The 18247-nt window shown below is 34.8% G+C and overlaps 1 protein-coding gene across 13 annotated transcripts in view; it reads left to right on the top strand.

The window, feature by feature from the left end:
• TUT4 (terminal uridylyl transferase 4) overlaps positions 1 to 18247 on the top strand; it is a 133621-nt gene that overhangs the window by 69319 nt on the left and 46055 nt on the right. For all 13 annotated transcript variants that reach the window (XR_009345211.1, XR_009345210.1, XM_059136639.1 and 10 more), the window contains exons 8-12: positions 1071 to 1140; positions 2729 to 2855; positions 12570 to 12689; positions 12864 to 13076; positions 17103 to 17277. Coding sequence is in view for 11 of the 13 variants with exons in the window: in XM_059136639.1 (XP_058992622.1) it covers positions 1071 to 1140; positions 2729 to 2855; positions 12570 to 12689; positions 12864 to 13076; positions 17103 to 17277 (705 nt within the window). In the remaining 2 variants the exon portion in view is untranslated. The remainder of the gene's footprint in view (positions 1 to 1070; positions 1141 to 2728; positions 2856 to 12569; positions 12690 to 12863; positions 13077 to 17102; positions 17278 to 18247) is intronic.

Raw genomic sequence — 18247 nt, 5'->3', positions numbered from 1 at the left:
TACAAAATTTAGTTTGATAAAAAAGATTATTATTGCTTTTTTTCTTTTTAAAATTTTTTTAGTTTATTTTTTAATCTAAATTCAATTAAGATACAGTATATTATTTGTTTTAGAGGTAGAGTTCAGTGATTCATCAGTCTCATAGTGCTCATTACATCATGTGCCCAATGAAAGGATTAAGAAGATGTGGTATATATATATACACACAGTGGAATACTACTCAACTGCCTTTATGCCTTCATTGTACTCCTTTAAGACTTCTGTCCTGTCATCTACAGGATTGAGTTGTTTATAGATTTGTTTTCTAAACCCTTAATTGAGCTCCTTGTGTCTCATTCATTATTTTATCCACTATGCATAATATAATTCCTGGTATATAAGTCTTCAGCAGATAATTTTTTTTATAAGTTAGTAATTCCAATAAGTACTACTTGTTAGATATTCTTTAAACCTCAAATAAAATAGTATTAAAACATCTATTTTTATTAGACTAAATATTTATGACATGGTAACCTACCTGGGAGTTGTAGAGAAAGACTTCAGAGTGGAAGTATGCTTTACCCTCTTCTTCCTTAAGAGCTTTGATTTGACAGACCTTTCATATATTAACAGGAAATGAGGCCAGCAGAGTTAGTCTTTTACTTGCATAAATAATTTAAAAGAACTAAGTTGTCAGAGAATTGTAGATTCTCATTTCATGACTTCTTCGGAAGTAGAAGTAAGTGGTATTTGTTGTTTGCTATATTTTTGAAGGTTTAATAACTGACTAGATTGTATACTTACTAGGAAATATTCAAACTTTTAGAGATGTTAAGTTCTTTCTTCTTAAGGTGATTATAATTTTTGGACAATATTTTGGACTATGCCTGTGGTTTGTGATATACAGCAAATGACACCAAGAGAGGTAAGGGATTCTGTTGGTTTGATGCTAATAATGAGAAGTGAATATTATCACAGAAGCAATGTGAGTGATTTTTAGAAGTATGCTACTGCTTAGTGTTTACCATAGAGTAAATATTTGAGAGATGTTGACATCATCTTACTTGGTTTATTTTTTTTTCCCTTATTAGTATTATATATAGATGTGGAATCTGATTTTCATGCCAAAGTTCCTGTTGTGGTATGCAAAGATCGGAAAAGGTTGGTAACAATGAATAGAAAATATTTTTCGAAATAACAATAACCGAGTATATAGTGAACATTTCCAAGACAGAAAATTTTATTTTAGATTTTTCTTTGGATTAATATAACTAACCTAGTTTCCATTTATTAAAAACAAAAGCTTGCTAAAAGCTTGTGAACAAGAAATAGAATTACCAGTTAAAAACAAGACACAGTAAGGCAAAACTTTTTTTTTTCTCAAGTTCATTCATCCAACAGTATTGAACATTTACTGTATATTAGGTACTGCTTTGCTGTTGGGATACAAGCATAAATAAGAAATATCCACTCTTCTTAAGGAGCTCACAGTTTTTTAGAATCTAGTTTTTCGGTCACTAAAATTGAATGAGACACTGAAGACTATTCTTGCCTTTCTAGTCTGATGTCTGTAGGACTGAGAGAACAATGTGCCTGTGAAAACGGAGATTGAAATAATCCTGATTGAGATCATTGTGGGAGACAAGGAAGCAATATAGAAATAATTAAGTGTTCTTTTATTGAAAACTAACCTATATATCTTAAATTTTAAGAGTACTATATTTTCTTATTCCAAGTTAGAAGGATCTATGGAGATCTAATTCAACTTTGTTGTTTTCTAATTAGAAAATTGAGACATGGAGGAACTAAATGATTTGACCAAATTCACATCAGTTAGAGTAAAATCAGAATTGGAATGAAAGTATTCTGACTTCTAGTGTTTTTTGTGTTTTTGTTTTGTAACCACATTGTATCAAATCACCTCTTTGTGGAACCTCAGATACATTCTTCTTCCTGCCACCAAAATATCTCTACTATAATTCTGTCACCCCTTAAGGTAGCTCCTATTTTCATTTACATATAAGCATTACCTCTGGGTTAATACATACATCCTTTCTAATCTGGAAGTAGCAGTAAAACCATGAAAGCTTGGATAGGAAAAATTAGAGTCAATAATTATAGCTAGTCAGTTCAGCATTTTATTTTTTCCTTTTTACCCTGTGTAAAGCAAAAAGAATGAACTGGGAAGATATGTTGTACCACTTAATATTGATGAGATCAATGTCTTTGATGTAAAACAAATTTTGTGATTTCTGATGAATTTAAGTTCTAAGTAAGGTTGAAATTTATTTGTGAAGTACAAATGAGTATTTAAAACATCTCTATATGGAACTCTAGTTATGGAAATGATTATAGTTTTCAGTAAGCTCTCAGTTTATTAAAAGTCTTATTTTTATTATTACTTCCTAGCTATTAAAGTATGGTTACTGAGACAAATCATGAAAAAAATGTTCCTGGTCTCCAGGAACAAACTAAGGGTTACAGAAGTGAGGGGATGGGGGATTGGGGTAACCGGATGGTAGGGATTAAGGAGAGCATGTGTGGTGATGAGGATTGGGTGTTATATGCAACTAATGAATCATTGACCACTACATCAAAAACTAATGATGTACTATATGCTGGCTAATTGAACATAATAATAAAACAATGCAAAAAAATTATGGTGACTAGAAAGGATAGCCATAGAGTTTGGAATATTCTGGTTTGTAAGATATTAGTACAGTGAAATTTGTTTCTGTCTCATTTACAGTGGTTTGCTTTGTAGAGTGAGTGCAGGAAATGATATGGCATGCCTCACGACTGATTTACTTGCTGCTCTTGGCAAGTTGGAACCTGTCTTTACTCCCTTGGTGTTAGCCTTTCGCTACTGGGCTAAGGTAAGTGGAGCAGAAGAATAAAAAGTACCTGTCTTTAAGGAAACTCAGGCTTTTTCTTGCACTAACATGTAACATAAATCTTAATATTTGGAGATAAAATGGTTATCAGTGCTAGACAGAAAGAGCTATGGCAGGTTCTGATTATGGACATGAAAATAAAGCAGTCTCACAAACACAGAATGATTGATTTGTTTTTCTCCTTTTATGTAGTACAGAAGTGTCTTTTGCATAGTAAATGAGGCTCAAATTTTCACTTTTAATGTGAGTGAAAGTTGTAAGATAAGTTAATGCATAGGTTTGCAAGGTTTTTTTGTTAGCATCTTTTCCCCCCATTTCTGACTTAGAACAATATTGTCTCTCCTCTAAATCATCAATAAACCTACACACTTTCTGACTGGGTAACTGCTGATAATCAGTTGTTTCCTAAATTAGAATTAATTATTAAAGACTGTGGTTCCCTTTGTAGTAATTTCTTTGGTATGAAGGTAAGGAGAAGTAATAAAATAATTACTGTTACCAATCCAAATGACTAGAGAGGGTATAGCTTTTCTGTGTATGTTCTTATCAGTGTATTCTTCATGACTTGTTATATTAGTGATGAGGAAATTTTCAGTCTTACACAAAGAGAATGGATTAAGGAACTATGGTGGAATGATAAAGGAGAGCAAAAATTGCTAGAGAATTCTTTTTGGAATTTCTTATTTGGACTCTGATAAGAGGATTGATCTCAGGGTTGGGGTAGACCTAGCCTGGTTGGTTGAGTAAGGAACAGCTTGAAAAGTAAGTTACAGTCAGAAATCCTAAGGTTGGTGCTTCTTCAACTCAAGGCCTTTGTGTTTGGTGTTCCTTTCATCTAGAATTTTCACATTTCCAGCATGGTCACTTTTTTTACTTTTTTCAGGTTTATGCTCAAATTTCACCTTGTCAGAGTTCTCTGAATCTCCTTATATAAAATAGCATTGCCTCCATCATTCTCCCTGCTTTTACCTTGCTTTATTTTTTTCATAGAACTTGCCATACATACATTTATTTTTGATCTGTTTTCTTCCAAGAAAATTGTGAACTTAGTGAGGAAAACTATTTTATTTATTCACTGATGGTCCCAGTGCAGCTTATTTTATTGCACTTAGTGTGCATTTAATAAGTATTTATTGAATATATGCATGGCCCAATTTCTTCAGAAAGGGGATTTTTAACCATTGGAAGTGACTGGGAGCACTGAACTAGATTGAGGGATATAGTGAGTACCTCTCCTTGTTTATTTCATTATCCCTTGTGCCTAGCATACTATAGAAATTTAGTACTGTGAGATGGAATAAATATGTGATTTTTAGCAAGACATTTCACTTGAGCCTCAGTTTTTCCATCTAGAGAAATTATGTCAAAGGTGATATGAAATAATGCATGAGACTGTACTTTGAACTGTAAAATGCTACGTAATTTTTTAAATTGGCAACTGAGAGTATTTAAACAACATTAAGTCAACAGGAATAAGAACTGGTGCAAAAACTCTAGTAACCAAGGTTTCTCAGAGTGTGTGATGAGACTGGTACCTGAAACATAGCTGTCATTCAGGAAGCTCAGTGTATCAGCTCTGGGAAGGTTATGGGTTTCATAAGGGATGAAAGAATAAATGGATGGTATTTCTTAATTATGCCATAATTTTCTGGTTATCATAAAATAGTGTCCGTTTTCTCACAGACATTCTTTTATTCAAGTAAGTACACTTGGTAGAAGAATATAAATGATACTCAAATAAGTAATTTTCATTGGGGGGTGGGATGTGATCTATAAACTTTCTTTTCTAAAGTGGCTCTTAGAAAAGACTGCTCAAACTTATATTGATTCTAAATGTACCAGTCAACGAAGGACTCTAAATGTGCATACAAAGCAGGTTGCAGAGTAGTTCTTTCCTATTTCCAACAGAACAGTGTGTCTGATTTTTTGCAGTTTGTGTTAGTTACAAAGAGCTTTTTTTATGGCTTTCATTTTCTGAGTTTATTGTAAGAAACCTAAAAATAATTCCTGGTATGTTTTTCCTCTCAAAGATTTTTTAAAATTAAATTTAAATTTAAATTTAAATTTTATTATTACTATTTTTTTGAGATTTACTTATTTATTTGTCAGAAAGAAAGCACTCCCTTATTGAGCAAGGAGCCTGATATATGGGACTTGATCCCAGCACCTGGGATCATGACCTGAGCCAAAGGCAGACACTTAACCGACTGAGCAACCCAGGTGTCCCTCAAAGATTTATTTATTTAAAATATTTTATTTATTTGTCAGAGAGCACGATCGGGGAAGCGGCATGCAGAGCAGGCAGAAGGAGAAGCAGGCCTCCTGCTGAGCAGGAAGCCCAATGATAGACTCTGTCCGAGGACACTGGGATCATGCCCTGAGCCGAAGACAGATGCTCAACCGACTGAGCCACCCAGGTGTCCCTCAAAGATATTTTTTTAAACAGTTTTATTTATCTTGAAGTTTTAAGCCACATTGCACATCTTGTAATAAAGCATGGATTTTCTATACCTTGAGGCCTTAGAAAAATTCCAGTTTATAAATATATTCTTGTAACTGATCTAATAAAATTATTGTTGACTATTCTCTGGTTGTCTTCTCCTCCTAAGTAGCTATATTTTTAGCATTCCAGTGGTAGGAAATAGTTTTTTAATAAAGCCTCTTAAAACACTTTAGGCTTGGGGCACCTGGGTGGCTCAGTGGGTTAAGCCTCTGCCTTTGGCTCAGGTCATGATCGCAGGGTCCTGGGATTGAGCCCCACATTGGGCTCTCTGCTCAGCAGGGAGCCTGCTTCCTCCTCTCTCTCTGTCTGCCTCTCTGCCTACTGGTGATCTCTGTCTGACAAATAAATAAAAACAAAAACAAAAAACACTTGAGGCTTATCAGTCTTTCATAGTCAGGTTTCCTGACTGAGAGCCAGATTTTGTGGTTAATGGAAGAATTACTTTTAGCAATATTTGACATCTGAAAGAGATCCCTGGAGATAGCTACATTCAAAAAGTTAAACTGGACCACTTTCTTATACCTTACACAAAAACAAACTCAAAATGGACTACAGACTGGATTCCTGGGTGGTTCAGTCACTTAAGCATCTGACTTTGGCTCAAGTCATGATCCCAGGGTTCTGGGATAGAATCCTGCATCAGGCTTTCTGTGTCTGATTCTCCCTTTCCCTTTGCCTGCTGCTCTGCCTGCTTGTGTGCATGTGTGCCTGTTCTCTGTCAAATAAATTTTAAAAATTATAATATAAAAATAAATATAAATATAATAAATATAATAAATAAATATAATAAGATAAATATAATCTTTTAAAAAAGGACTAAAGACCTAAATGTGAGACCTGAAACCAGAAAACATAGGCAGTAATTTCTTTGACTTAGGCCTTAGCAACCTTTTTCTAGATGTGTCTTATGCAAGGGAACAAAAACAAAAGTAACTGTTGGGACTATGTCAAAATAAAAAGTTTTAATACAGTGAAGGAAACCATCAACAAAACAAAAGGCCACCTTACTGAATGGGAGAAGATATTTGCAAATGACATATTTGATAAGTGCTTATTATCCAGAATATATGAAGAACTTCTGCAGTACAGCACCAAAACACCAAATAAGAGACATTTTCCAAAGAAGACATGTAGGTGGCCAATAGACAGATGAAAAGATGCTCAACATCACTAATCAGGGAAATGCACATCAAAAGCACAGTGAGATAGCACTTTACACCTAGTCCGAATGGCTGGTATCAAAAAAATAAGAAATAGCAAGTGTTGGTGAGGATGTAGAATAAAAAGAACCCTCTTAGTAGTAGGAATGTAAATTAGTGCAGCCACTGTGGAAAATAGTATGGAGGTTCCTCAAAAATTTAACATTAGAAATGACATCTGATTCAGTATTTCTACTACTGGGTGTTTAGCCAAAGAAAAAGAAAACATTAATTTGAAAAGATACAGGTATCTTACAATAGCTTAAGATATGAAAGTGACCCAAGAGTCCATTGATAGAAGTGTGGATAAAGAAGGTCTGTGTGAGTGTGTATAGAGATCTTGCTATTTGTGACAATGGGTGGACATGGAGGGTTTTATGTTAAGTGAAGTAAGTTACAGAAAGACCAACACAGTGATTTCATATACATGGAATCTAAAAAACAAAAAAAGTAGGAACAGACCCACAAATACAGAGAACAAACTGGTGGTTTCCAGAGGAGAGGAGGGTACAGTGATGGGCAAAATGGGTGAAGAGAAATGGGAGGTATAGGTTTCTGGTATGATATGAATAAGTTACATTAGTGAACAGTATAGCATAGCGAGTATAGTCAATAATACTATAATAGTATTGGTGGTTATAGATAGTAGGTATACTTGTGAGAATAGCATGACATATAGAGTTGTTGAATCAGGCTCCATAGCTCAGGGGTTAGAGCATTATGTTGTATACCTGAAACTAATGTAACATTATATTCCAGTTATATTTAAATTTAAAAAGTTCTGAGGACCAGCTGACAGGTAATTAAAAAAATAATCTCATACAAGGAAAAAAGAGATAGCTGGGCTTTTTAATTTTTATTTTTTATTGTATGTATAAATACAACTTGAGATGCCTGGGTGGCTCAGTTGGTTAAGCATCTGTCTTTGGCTCAGGTCATGATCCCAGGATTCTGGGATTGAGTCCTGCATAGGGCTCCTTGCTCATTGGGGAGCCTGCTTCTTCCTCTGTCTTCTGTTCCCCCTGCTTGTGCTCTCTCTGACAAATAAATAAATCTTTAAAAAAATACAGTGTATACCTTGGTAATTTGATACATGTATTAATTGTGAAATGATTACCAACCTGTTACCTCACACAGTTACCTTTATTGTGTGTGTGGTGAGAACATTAAGAACACTGAGAACAACCTTCTTAGCAAATTTTAGGTGTATAGTATAGTAGCGTTACCTGTGGTCACCATGCTGTATACATTAGATCACCAGAACTTACTCATTTTATGTAACTGAAATTTTGTATACCTTGACCAAAATGTGTCCATTTCCCTCTCCCCCAGCCTCTGGTAACCACCATTTTAGAACTCTACTCTTAAGAGTTTGACTATTTTAGATTCTATGTAGCGGAGATTAGCATTTAGAAACAGACACTGTTTTCTTTCACTTAGCAAAATGTCCTCTTGGTCCTCCCATGCTACTGCAAATAGGAGAATTCTCTTTTTTAAGGCTGAATGAGATACCATTGTAGGTGTGTACCAACTTTTCTTTATCTCTGTTGATAGACATTTAGGTTTTTTCCACAGCTTGGCTAGACATCCCTCCCTGTGTTTTAAAAACTCTCTTGTAAACTTCCTAAATGTTGTTACTCTGTGAGATGTTCAGTAGTGTTAACAGCATACATGAACAGTTCCTTACAGTTACCAAAATGTTTTTAATTAACTTGATTTAGTCATTAGGCAGCATATCTCTGTCCTAGGACTCTGGGTAAATGGGAATTTATTCTAGTGGAAAGATTGAGGCTTTTTTTTTTTTTTTTTAAGATTTTATTTATTTATTTGACAGAGATCAGAAGTAGGCAGAGAGGCAGGCAGAGAGAGAGAGCTGGAAGCAGACTGCCCGCTGAGCAGAGAGCCCAAAGCAGGGCTTGATCTCAGGGTCCTAGGATAGTGACCCATGCCAAAGGCAGAGGCTTAACCACTGAGCCACCCAGGTGCTCCTGAGGCCCTTTTTATAAGTCTTTTTTATCCTTTCATTTTAAATTGTATTTTTATTTTTCAAGTAAGCTCTATGCCCAACATGGGGCTTGAACTCATGACCCCAAGTATAAGTCTTACTCTGTTGACTGAGCCAACCAGGAGCTCCTGTATTCTTAAATTTACCAAGCCATTAAACTTTTTAGTGATAATTATCTTTATTACCTAAATAAAAAATGAAAACATTTAAAAAAAATCTAGTATAGACTGGTCTTAGATGCAAAAGTTGTAGATGCAAAAGTCTAAATGAAATATAACAAGTACAATATATTAGTGTATCAGAAGGTTGTATGCCACGACTATATAGGGTTTATTTCAGGAGTAAAATAATGGCTTAATATCAGGAAATCTGTTAACACAATTTATTATATTAACAGTTTGAAGAAGAAAAAACATTGATGCTGAAAAGGCATGTTTTTCATTAAAAAAAAAAACCCACTTAAGTAAACTTGTAAAGGAAATTGATGAAGACTGTTTACTAAAAAAATAACAAACATTCTAAACAGTGAATTACTCAAGCAGTAGGTGTTAGAATTAGGAGTATTATAGAGATGTTCGGTAGTAATGTTGTACATTGTTTTGGGAGATTTAAACATGCAATAAGAAAATAATGTAAACATTGGAGAAACAAAATTTTTTTAAAGATATGATTGTATACCTATACAACTTTAGTAAGAAAACTGTTGGGACTTATAAGAGAATTTAAAAGAAAGAATTTGTAAGATGACAAATTACAATATAAACATACAATAATCAGTAGCTTTTTTTCTGTCATGGGAATAACCTGGTAGAGTGGAAATGGAAAAGTATCCCTTAGCGATGGTGACACAAATTGTAAAATATTAAGGAATAAATTTAATAAAAAAGGTACAGGAAGAAAATTGTATTATTGAAATGTAAAAATCTGAACAAATTCATTTATTCAGCGAACATTTGTTGAATACTTCCTGTGTGCCAGACACTATTCTAGGTGCTTGAAATATCTAAAGATATATAAAGTCCTGCTGTCATGAAGTTTACATACTTGTGGAAGAATCAGCCAGTAAATAAATATATAAGTAACACAGTATCTGATAGATTTTAGTGCTGTAAAAATGAGATGATGTGATAAGAGAGTGGCATTATACCAGATGGTTAGGGAAGGTCTTTTTGAGGAAGTGATACGTAAACTCAGACCAGCAGCAACCAGCCACTTGAAAGTCTCAGGGAATAGTATCCCGGATAGCTAGTACAAAGCTTCTGAGGTTTGAATGAGCTTGTAAGACCAGGAAGACAGGAGTGGCTGAAATGAAGTGAGAGTGAATGTTTCATTGGTTAAGGAATTTGGATTTTTTTTTTTTTAAAGATTTTATTTGTCAGAGAGAGAGAGAGAGAGAGAAGGTGTGTGCCCAAGCGAGCATGAGGGGCGGGGAGGGGGGAGTAGCTGAGGGAGAAGCAGACTCCCTGCTGAGCAGGGAGCTCAATGCGGGACTTGATCCCAGGACCCTGGGATCAGGACCTGAGCTGAAGGCAGATGCTAAACTGACTGAGCCACCCAGGCATCCCAGGAATTTGGATTTTAATTGCAGTGAGAAAGCAGTTCTAAAAGTTGTGTATGAGTTGATGTGATTTATGTTTTGAAAAGATCTTTCTGGGATAAAGAGTACAAGAAAAGAACTCATTAATCAGGCTGCTGTAGTAGATCAGCCAGAGGTGATAATGGTGTGTGCTAGGTTTGAATGGATATGAAGCATAGTAGACAGATTTGGGATGAGTTTTGGAGGTAAGACTTGTAGAGAGAGGTATTGGTTATGAGAGTTTAGGGGAAGTGAGTAATTAATGAAAACTCCTGAATTTTTGGAAACTGCAAAGATACAAAGTTCTTAGGTAAGGAGATGGTACCCTTAAAATGTAAAGTCATCTTAATTTTCAAATGTATGGTAATTTCAATTAGAAATGCCCAGAATTTTAAAAAAAAATTTGATAAAATTGTCTTAAAATTAGTATGGAAGAATGTTTGAGGGTACCCAGAAGAATTCAGAAAGAGGACATTAGTGAAGGGGACCTACTTTACCACTGTGAAACTGCTTACTCAAGGATATGCCTTTTGCATAGGAATAGACAAATAGATTTGTGAAACAGAAGTCCAGAAGTAGATCCTAGTGTAAATGAAATTTTAATGTATGAGAAAATAAAATATTTCATTTCAGTAATAAAACAATGGTTTATTTGGTAAATGGTGCTGTCACAACTGTATTTTTAAATTTAATTTATTTTTTAGCTGTATTTTTAAATTTAATTTTGTTTTATTTAAATTCAATTAATTAGTATATAGTGTATTATTAGTTTCAGTGAACAACTGTGTATTTCTTGAAGAAAATACTGTTGAATCCTTAGGACACTAAGTGCAAAAATAAATTCTACTTAAATGAAACATCAAAATTTTAGGAGAAAATTTAATAGTATGTATATATGCTGTGGTTTGGAGAAACCTTCTTATGATAGGAAACTTAGAAGCTATATCGCGAAAGCCTATTTAACTATATATACACACACACGTTAATATATTTTACATGATAAAAGCTTCCTTAAATAAGGTCAAAATAAAAACAGATTGGGAAAAATAACATTGTCCAAGTGTATGTATCAGATTTAAAGGGCTATTAACTGTAATGTAAATTGATATGCAGTGTGTACAAATAGAAAAAATTGGCAAAAGATTCAATAGGTGGTTCAGAAAAGAGCAAATCTAAATGGTTAGTAAACATATAAAAATTGTGTAATATCAACATTGAGGACATGCAAATTGAAGTAATTATTAGATAATTGTATCACATTGGCATTTTCTTTTTAAAGATTATTTATTTATTTATTTGATGGAGAGTGGGAGAGCACAGGCAGGGGGAGTGGCAGGCTCCCTCCTCGGCATGGTGCCAGATGCAGGCCTGTGTGGGCAGATCCCAGGACCTTGTGATCATGACCTGAGAGGAAGACAGTAGATTAACCAATTGAGCCACCCAGGCCCCCACCCTTGGCATTTTTTAAAAAGTGGTAATACTTAGTGTTGGAAAGTGTTACGTGTACACTCATGTTAACTCGTGAAAAGAGGAATTTTTGTAGTGATTTTGGAAAACTGTTATTAAAAATTAGGTATTAGAGCGAAACCCAGGCAGACTCAGCGCTAAGCACAGACACCAACACAGGTCTTGATTCCATGACCCTGAGACCACAAACTGAGCTGAACTAAGAGATGGATGCTTAACTGACTTTGCTACCCAGGCACCCCTCTAGCACACATTTTTAAATACAGCAAACACATTCTTGGGAAAACAGCTCATATAAATAAGCACCGATAATTAGGAAATGCATATAAGATAAAACAGCATTGCTTAAAGTGGCAAAAATTGGGAACAAAATGTGAATGTCCTTGGGTGGGAAGATTATTAAGTAGCCATACAGATCATAACCTATAATTTAAGCATTTAAGAGAATGCTAAGAAAGTAAATAAATAATCTGTACTAATTGACTTAGAGGAGCTTTATTGTTACATTGTTAAGGGAGAAGAATAATACACAGATGTGTATAATATATAATTTTGCTAAGCGAATGACATAAAACAAAATCTTTCCTGCATTTATATAGAAAATAGAAATATATAGGAATAGATTTGTATGTAGTTATTAGAGTATAGAAAAAGGCATGTAAGTGTTCATAGATGATCTTTAACATTGAGGCAGAAGTAGAAGGCAAGGTAAAATATTTGAAAAATGTGTACACAGTAAAAGCACTATGTATGATATTCCATTTAACTCCATTCCATTAAAATATATATGTGACTTTATATGCAATAAAGAAATGAATGGAAAGACTGTCACCAATGTGTTAACAGTTATTTCAGGGTGGTGAGTGATCATAGTGAAAACAAAATTATGAGGGGAACAAAGAAAATTAAAGCTAATGGCAGTATTTTCTCCCCTTCTGTTTTGCAGTTATGCTATATTGACTCCCAAACTGATGGTGGAATCCCTTCCTACTGTTTTGCTTTAATGGTGATGTTTTTTCTACAACAAAGAAAACCCCCTCTTCTTCCTTGCTTACTTGGAACTTGGGTAAGCATGAATTTGTGACGTATATGTGCTTGTATATGTGTAGTTTGCTCTGACAGAGTACTCTGTTCAAACATTTTAAGCAGAATTCTGGTTTGTTTGTTTGTCCATCTTTTTGTTTTGTTTTGTTTTTTTAATAATTTTTCCACTACCAATTTGGAATGCCTTTTTATATAGATTGAAGGCTTTGACCCAAAAAGAATGGATGACTTTCAGCTGAAGGGCATAGTAGAAGAGAAGTTTGTGAAGTGGGAATATAATTCAAGTAGTGCAACTGAGAAAAACTCAATTGCTGAGGAAAACAAAGCTAAGGCAGACCAACCAAAAGATGATACCAAGAAGACAGACACAGACAACCAAAGTAATGCCATGAAGGAAAAACATGGCAAAGTAAGCTTTTTTTGTTTTTGTTTTTGTTTTTGGCTTTTCTATCTGTAGAATTTGTGATGCCTTCTATTGAAGCTGCTCTTTAATAGTAGATTGACTGACTGCATAAGCCTCTTGGCCTCATTTTCCTCATCTGTAAAGTGAGGGGTTGATCTGGTTTAGTTTTTCAGTACTGAGATTCCCTAATGAATTTGTACCTCATTTTGGAAGATGTGTATTGTTTGAATCTTATCATATGGTAATTCTTTGTATCTTTTTCATTTAGACAAGGAAAATTTCCTTCAGGAGTTGGGCTGTGATCACAACTTTAGCATATGGGAATTATGTTGCCAGATTGGTGGAAAAATAAAGGCCCTTTCCTCCTCTGTTGGGGGTGGCTTGCTTATTTAATCTTCAACATTCATTTATTAAGGACCTGCTATGTGCCAGACATTATCTTGAGGGCTAGGGAACCAAAGATGAATATCCATGGATTGTGTCCTCCAGAAGTATGTAGTCTTCTGAAATAGACATATTATTACAGAAATAAAAGCATTACTGAAATGGTTGCTTTAGCTATACTGAATTATATGTAGTTCCCTGAACAGTCATTCTTAGTCCCTTCAATTCTCCCACTTTCCTAGACTTCTTTTTCCTTTCCTCTCAAACCACCAATACTCAACTAATGATTTTGCTTATTACTTCACTGAGAAAACTGAAGAAATCAAAAGAGAACTTCTGCATACTCCCACCACCACCTGCTGCTATCTCATATAGTCTGCCTTGATGCCTGCTTTCATAAAGGAACTTCCCAAGTTGCTATCTAATTTTCTCCACTTGGGTATTTAATCCCATCCATTCTTATTTATTCTGTAACACTGCTCTAGCACCTCTTCTCTTTCCTTCCTTAAGTTAGCAATTTTTCATCTGTAAGCAAACATGCTTTTATTTTTCCCATTTTGAATAAAAATATGGATATCATTTCCCTTCCCAGCGATTCCTTTGTACCCTTTACCAGTAAAACTTCTTGAAGGAATTGTTCATATTCATTATTTCCAATATCAGTTTCCTCTTAACTCACTGTAATCAGGCTTTGACCCTTATCAACCTACCAAAATTTGTATTGTCAATATCATTTATCTTCCATGTTGCTAAATCCAATTGTTGCTTCTCAATTTTTTTTTTTAAGATTTTATTTATTTATTTGACAGACAGAAATCACAAGTAGGCGGAGAGGCAGACAGAGAGAGAGAGAGAGGAGGAAGCAGGCTCCCCGCTGAGCAGAGAGCCCGATGCGGGGCTCGATCCCAGAACCCTGGGATCATGTCCTGAGCTGAAGGCAGAGGCTTTAACCCACTGAGCCACCCAGGCGCCCCTGCTTCTCAATTTTTATATTTTTTGATGTATCAGCAATATTTACCAGTGGATTACTCTGAAAAATTTCTTAACTTGACTTTCAGGATAGCACACCCATGACTGATTATTTCTTCTCAGTCTTTGTCGCTGGTTTCTCCTTTCCACTTGAATCTCTTAATGTTGGCATGCTTCAGGGCTCAGTCCCTGATCCCTTCGCCTTTCTTCTGCATCTTCACTCTATTGGTGATCTTATCCAGTTGCATGGGTCTTACATACTATCTGTATAATACTCTCTAATTTAAGTCTTCAGCCAAACCACACTCCTGAAATTCTATAGTTGTTTGCAATTACCTTTTTAATGTCGCTTCTTAGATGTCTTAATAGATGTCTTAAACTTAACATGCCGAAAACTGGACTCCTGGTCTTCCTCTTTCTCCACAAGCAGTGTTCACATCTAAATTGATGGCACTTCGTCCTTTCAGATGATCAGTCAGAAGCCTTGGAGTCATCTTTTACTTCTCTCTTTTATACCCTGTATCAAGACTGTCAGGAAATCCTGTCATTTTTATTTCAAAATATATTTAGAATTTGACAACTTCTCACCACCTGCACTGTTAACATGCTTGTCCTAGCCACTATCATCTTTGACTTGGATTACTACTGTAGTCTCATAATGAGTTTCCCTGTATCTACCATTGTTCTTTATACAGTTGATCCTTGAATAACACTGATTTAAACTGTGCATGTCCACTTATGTGGATTATTTTTTAATATAGTCTAGTACTATAAATGTATTTTTCTCTTATAATTTTCTTAACATTTTCTCTAGCTTACTCTGAGAATACAGTACATGATAAATATAACATATAAAATATATATTGGTTGACTGCATAATCAGTAAGCCTTTTGGCTAACAGCATATATCACTGGTTAAGTTTTGAGGGAGTCAAAAGTTAATATGTAGATTTGACCTCATAAGGGTCTGTGTGCCCCTAACCCCTGTGTCATTCAGGAGCCAACTATAGTCTGTTCTCAGCACAACAATCAAAATGGTTCTTCAGAGGCACCTGGGTGGCTCAGTGGGTTAAAGCTTCTGCTTTTGGCTCAGGTCATGATCCCAGGGTCCTGGGATCGAGCTCCTTATAGGGCTCTCTGCTCAGCAGTGAGCCTGCTTCCCTTCCTCTTCTCTGCCTGCCTCTCTGCCTACTTGTAATCTCGGTCTGTCAAATAAATTAAAAAAAAAAATTTTTCTTTTTAAAAAATGGTTCTTCAGAAACTTAAGTCATATCATGTCCTTCCTTCTCTCCACACTCAAAATGCTTCAATTGCTCCTCATTTAATTTAGAATACAAATTGAGGAGTCCTTACTGACTAGTCCTTTGTTTTCTCTTCTCTTCTTCTCCTTTCTCTGCTATTCTATTCTAGCTTTCATGGTTTTATTTTTAAAGCTAGTAACACTTCTAGTTAGTTTGTTTGCTCTATCTATTCCCTATTCCTAGAATGCTTTTCCCTCTTCTTCAAATCATACCTTTTTAACAAGAGCTGTCTTGACCATGCTATTTAACACGGAAACCATGTCATACTCCCATTCTTCCAATTCATTTTTTACTAAACCTACTCAACTTCTTTTCATTTCCACAGCACTTTGCTTTTTCTAACTTGCTATGTAATTTACTTGTTTTTTTGTTATCTTCCTCCCCTGGAAAGGAAGATCCAGTAAGGCAAGGATCTTGAGGTTTTTTTTCACAGATATAGCCCAAGTGCCTGGCACATAGTAGACACTGGATGAATAATCATAGAATTGAATGAATGGATGACTGTTTATGTTCTTTAGTGGTCATTTTTAGCTAATTCCTTTAGAATTCAGATATTATCTCTTTTGTTAAAACCCCCCTAATTTAGAGGACCATGTTAGCACACAGTCTTTACTTTAATTGTTAAATTATCTCTTCCTTTCCTAATACTCTGTAAAGTAGGATCTCTCCTTATATGAATGGCAGTATGGTAGGTAGAGTGATTAGCAACATGAATTCAGTAGCCAGGTGGTCCTGAGTAAAATCCTTTTCCTGTATTATCTACCTTATAGAGTTGTTAGAAGTAATAGTAACTGTATGTGCAACACTTAAAAAGAGTGAATGATGCAGAGTGACCATTATGTTTAAGTGTGAACGCTCATTATTTTTTTTATATCCCCAGTACAGTGCTAGGGACATAGTAGGTTCTAAATAAATGTTTGCTGAATGAAGGAATTAGCTTTTAAAAGCCCAGGGCACTTACTTAGATTTTTAAAGTAATTACCAGAACAAGGAACTGCAGTAATTGTTATGCAGTGGTTTGCAACCTTGGCTGCACAGGAGAATCACTTAGGGGGCTTTAAAAATCCCATTGCCCAGGTCAGTTAAATCAGAATCTTGGGAAAGGTGTGGGAGGTAGGAATGGTATGGAGCTTAGGAACTAGTGTATTTTAATGTTCCCAATGTGATCTGATATAGCCAGGGTTGAGAATCACTGGTTTAATGGAAAAAACCATAAAATTCTTGGAGTCCATGAACTAGGACTGTGTTCCCAGCTGTGTAAGTTACTTCTTTATGCCTCAGTTTTTGGAAAAGTAATGTCTGAGAGCTTTTAAAATGAAAATTCAGTGATTTCTGTAGTTCTGTGAAACCTAAATGAAAAATATTTTTTCTTTTCCAGTCTCCTTTAACATTGGGAACACCAAATCAGGTATCCTTGGGGCAGTTGTGGTTAGAGCTGCTAAAATTTTACACACTGGATTTTGCTTTGGAAGAATATGTCATATGTGTACGGATACAAGATATTTTAACAAGAGAAAACAAAAACTGGCCTAAAAGGCGAATAGCTATTGAAGGTGAGATGATATGTTCTATTTCATTTGGAGAATATGTTTTTGTGCCACTCATCTTTTGTTTCTAATACAGTGTTATAAATTATATCTCTGGCTTTGTAGCACTGTGTATGCCACTAGGTTGTCATTATATATGTCAAGTAAATTCTTTATCAAGTCATGATAGTTTTATAAGATTAATAATTTTAAGGTTTCAAAACTATAAATATATTGTTTGGGTTATTAGCTTATTACATGCCTTTATTTTTATTTAATTCTTTTGAAAATTTTCAAAAATATAGGAAAATAGAGAAATTTCTCAAAATAGTCTTAGAATATTCGTGTAAGTTTCTGTCATAAAGTTATGTTAAAATGTAATTTGAAAATCTGGTTTTTCCATTGTCTTCTAAAGTACCTCATCTCTATGTAATGTGTAAGTCACTGGAGTGTATATTGAGAACATAATCACTGGTGTTGGAGTAGAGTTGTATGGTGACAGATGGAAGCTACACTTGGGGAGAGTACAGCGTAACAATAGAGTTGTTGGATCACTATGTTGTGCAGCTGAAACTATAATGTAACATTGTCAGCTATACTTCAAAAACATTTAAAAAAAAAAGTGCCTCAGTTGTTAAATATGGCTAAGCCAAAGAGAGGAGAGATTGATTTGGGAAAAAAAAATTGTTGGTAAAAAAGTTTCACATGAAATCCCAAGAATATTAAGATTTTAGAATGCAAAGTAATAGAACGGTTTCTAGAAAACTTAGATCATGTAGCATTTCACTTTTTACAGATTGGGAACTGAATTTCTGTCCATCATTGTAGTCTGTTTAGACTTTATATTCTTCTGTTCCCTGTCCTCTGTTGGCCTTCTGTAGAACCCACAGATACTCTTATACACTCAAAAATGTACTTAAATCTTATACACTTATATATAGTAAATAAATGAGCTCTAAAGCTTGTAGCTATCATAATTGGTCTTCTCGTCTTTTTC

The sequence above is a fragment of the Mustela lutreola genome, chromosome 10 (genome assembly GCF_030435805.1).
Source record: "Mustela lutreola isolate mMusLut2 chromosome 10, mMusLut2.pri, whole genome shotgun sequence".
NCBI lineage: Eukaryota > Metazoa > Chordata > Mammalia > Carnivora > Mustelidae > Mustela > Mustela lutreola.
Note: the sequence above shows the minus strand (reverse complement) of the source record. Positions and strands in the feature narration are given on the sequence as shown.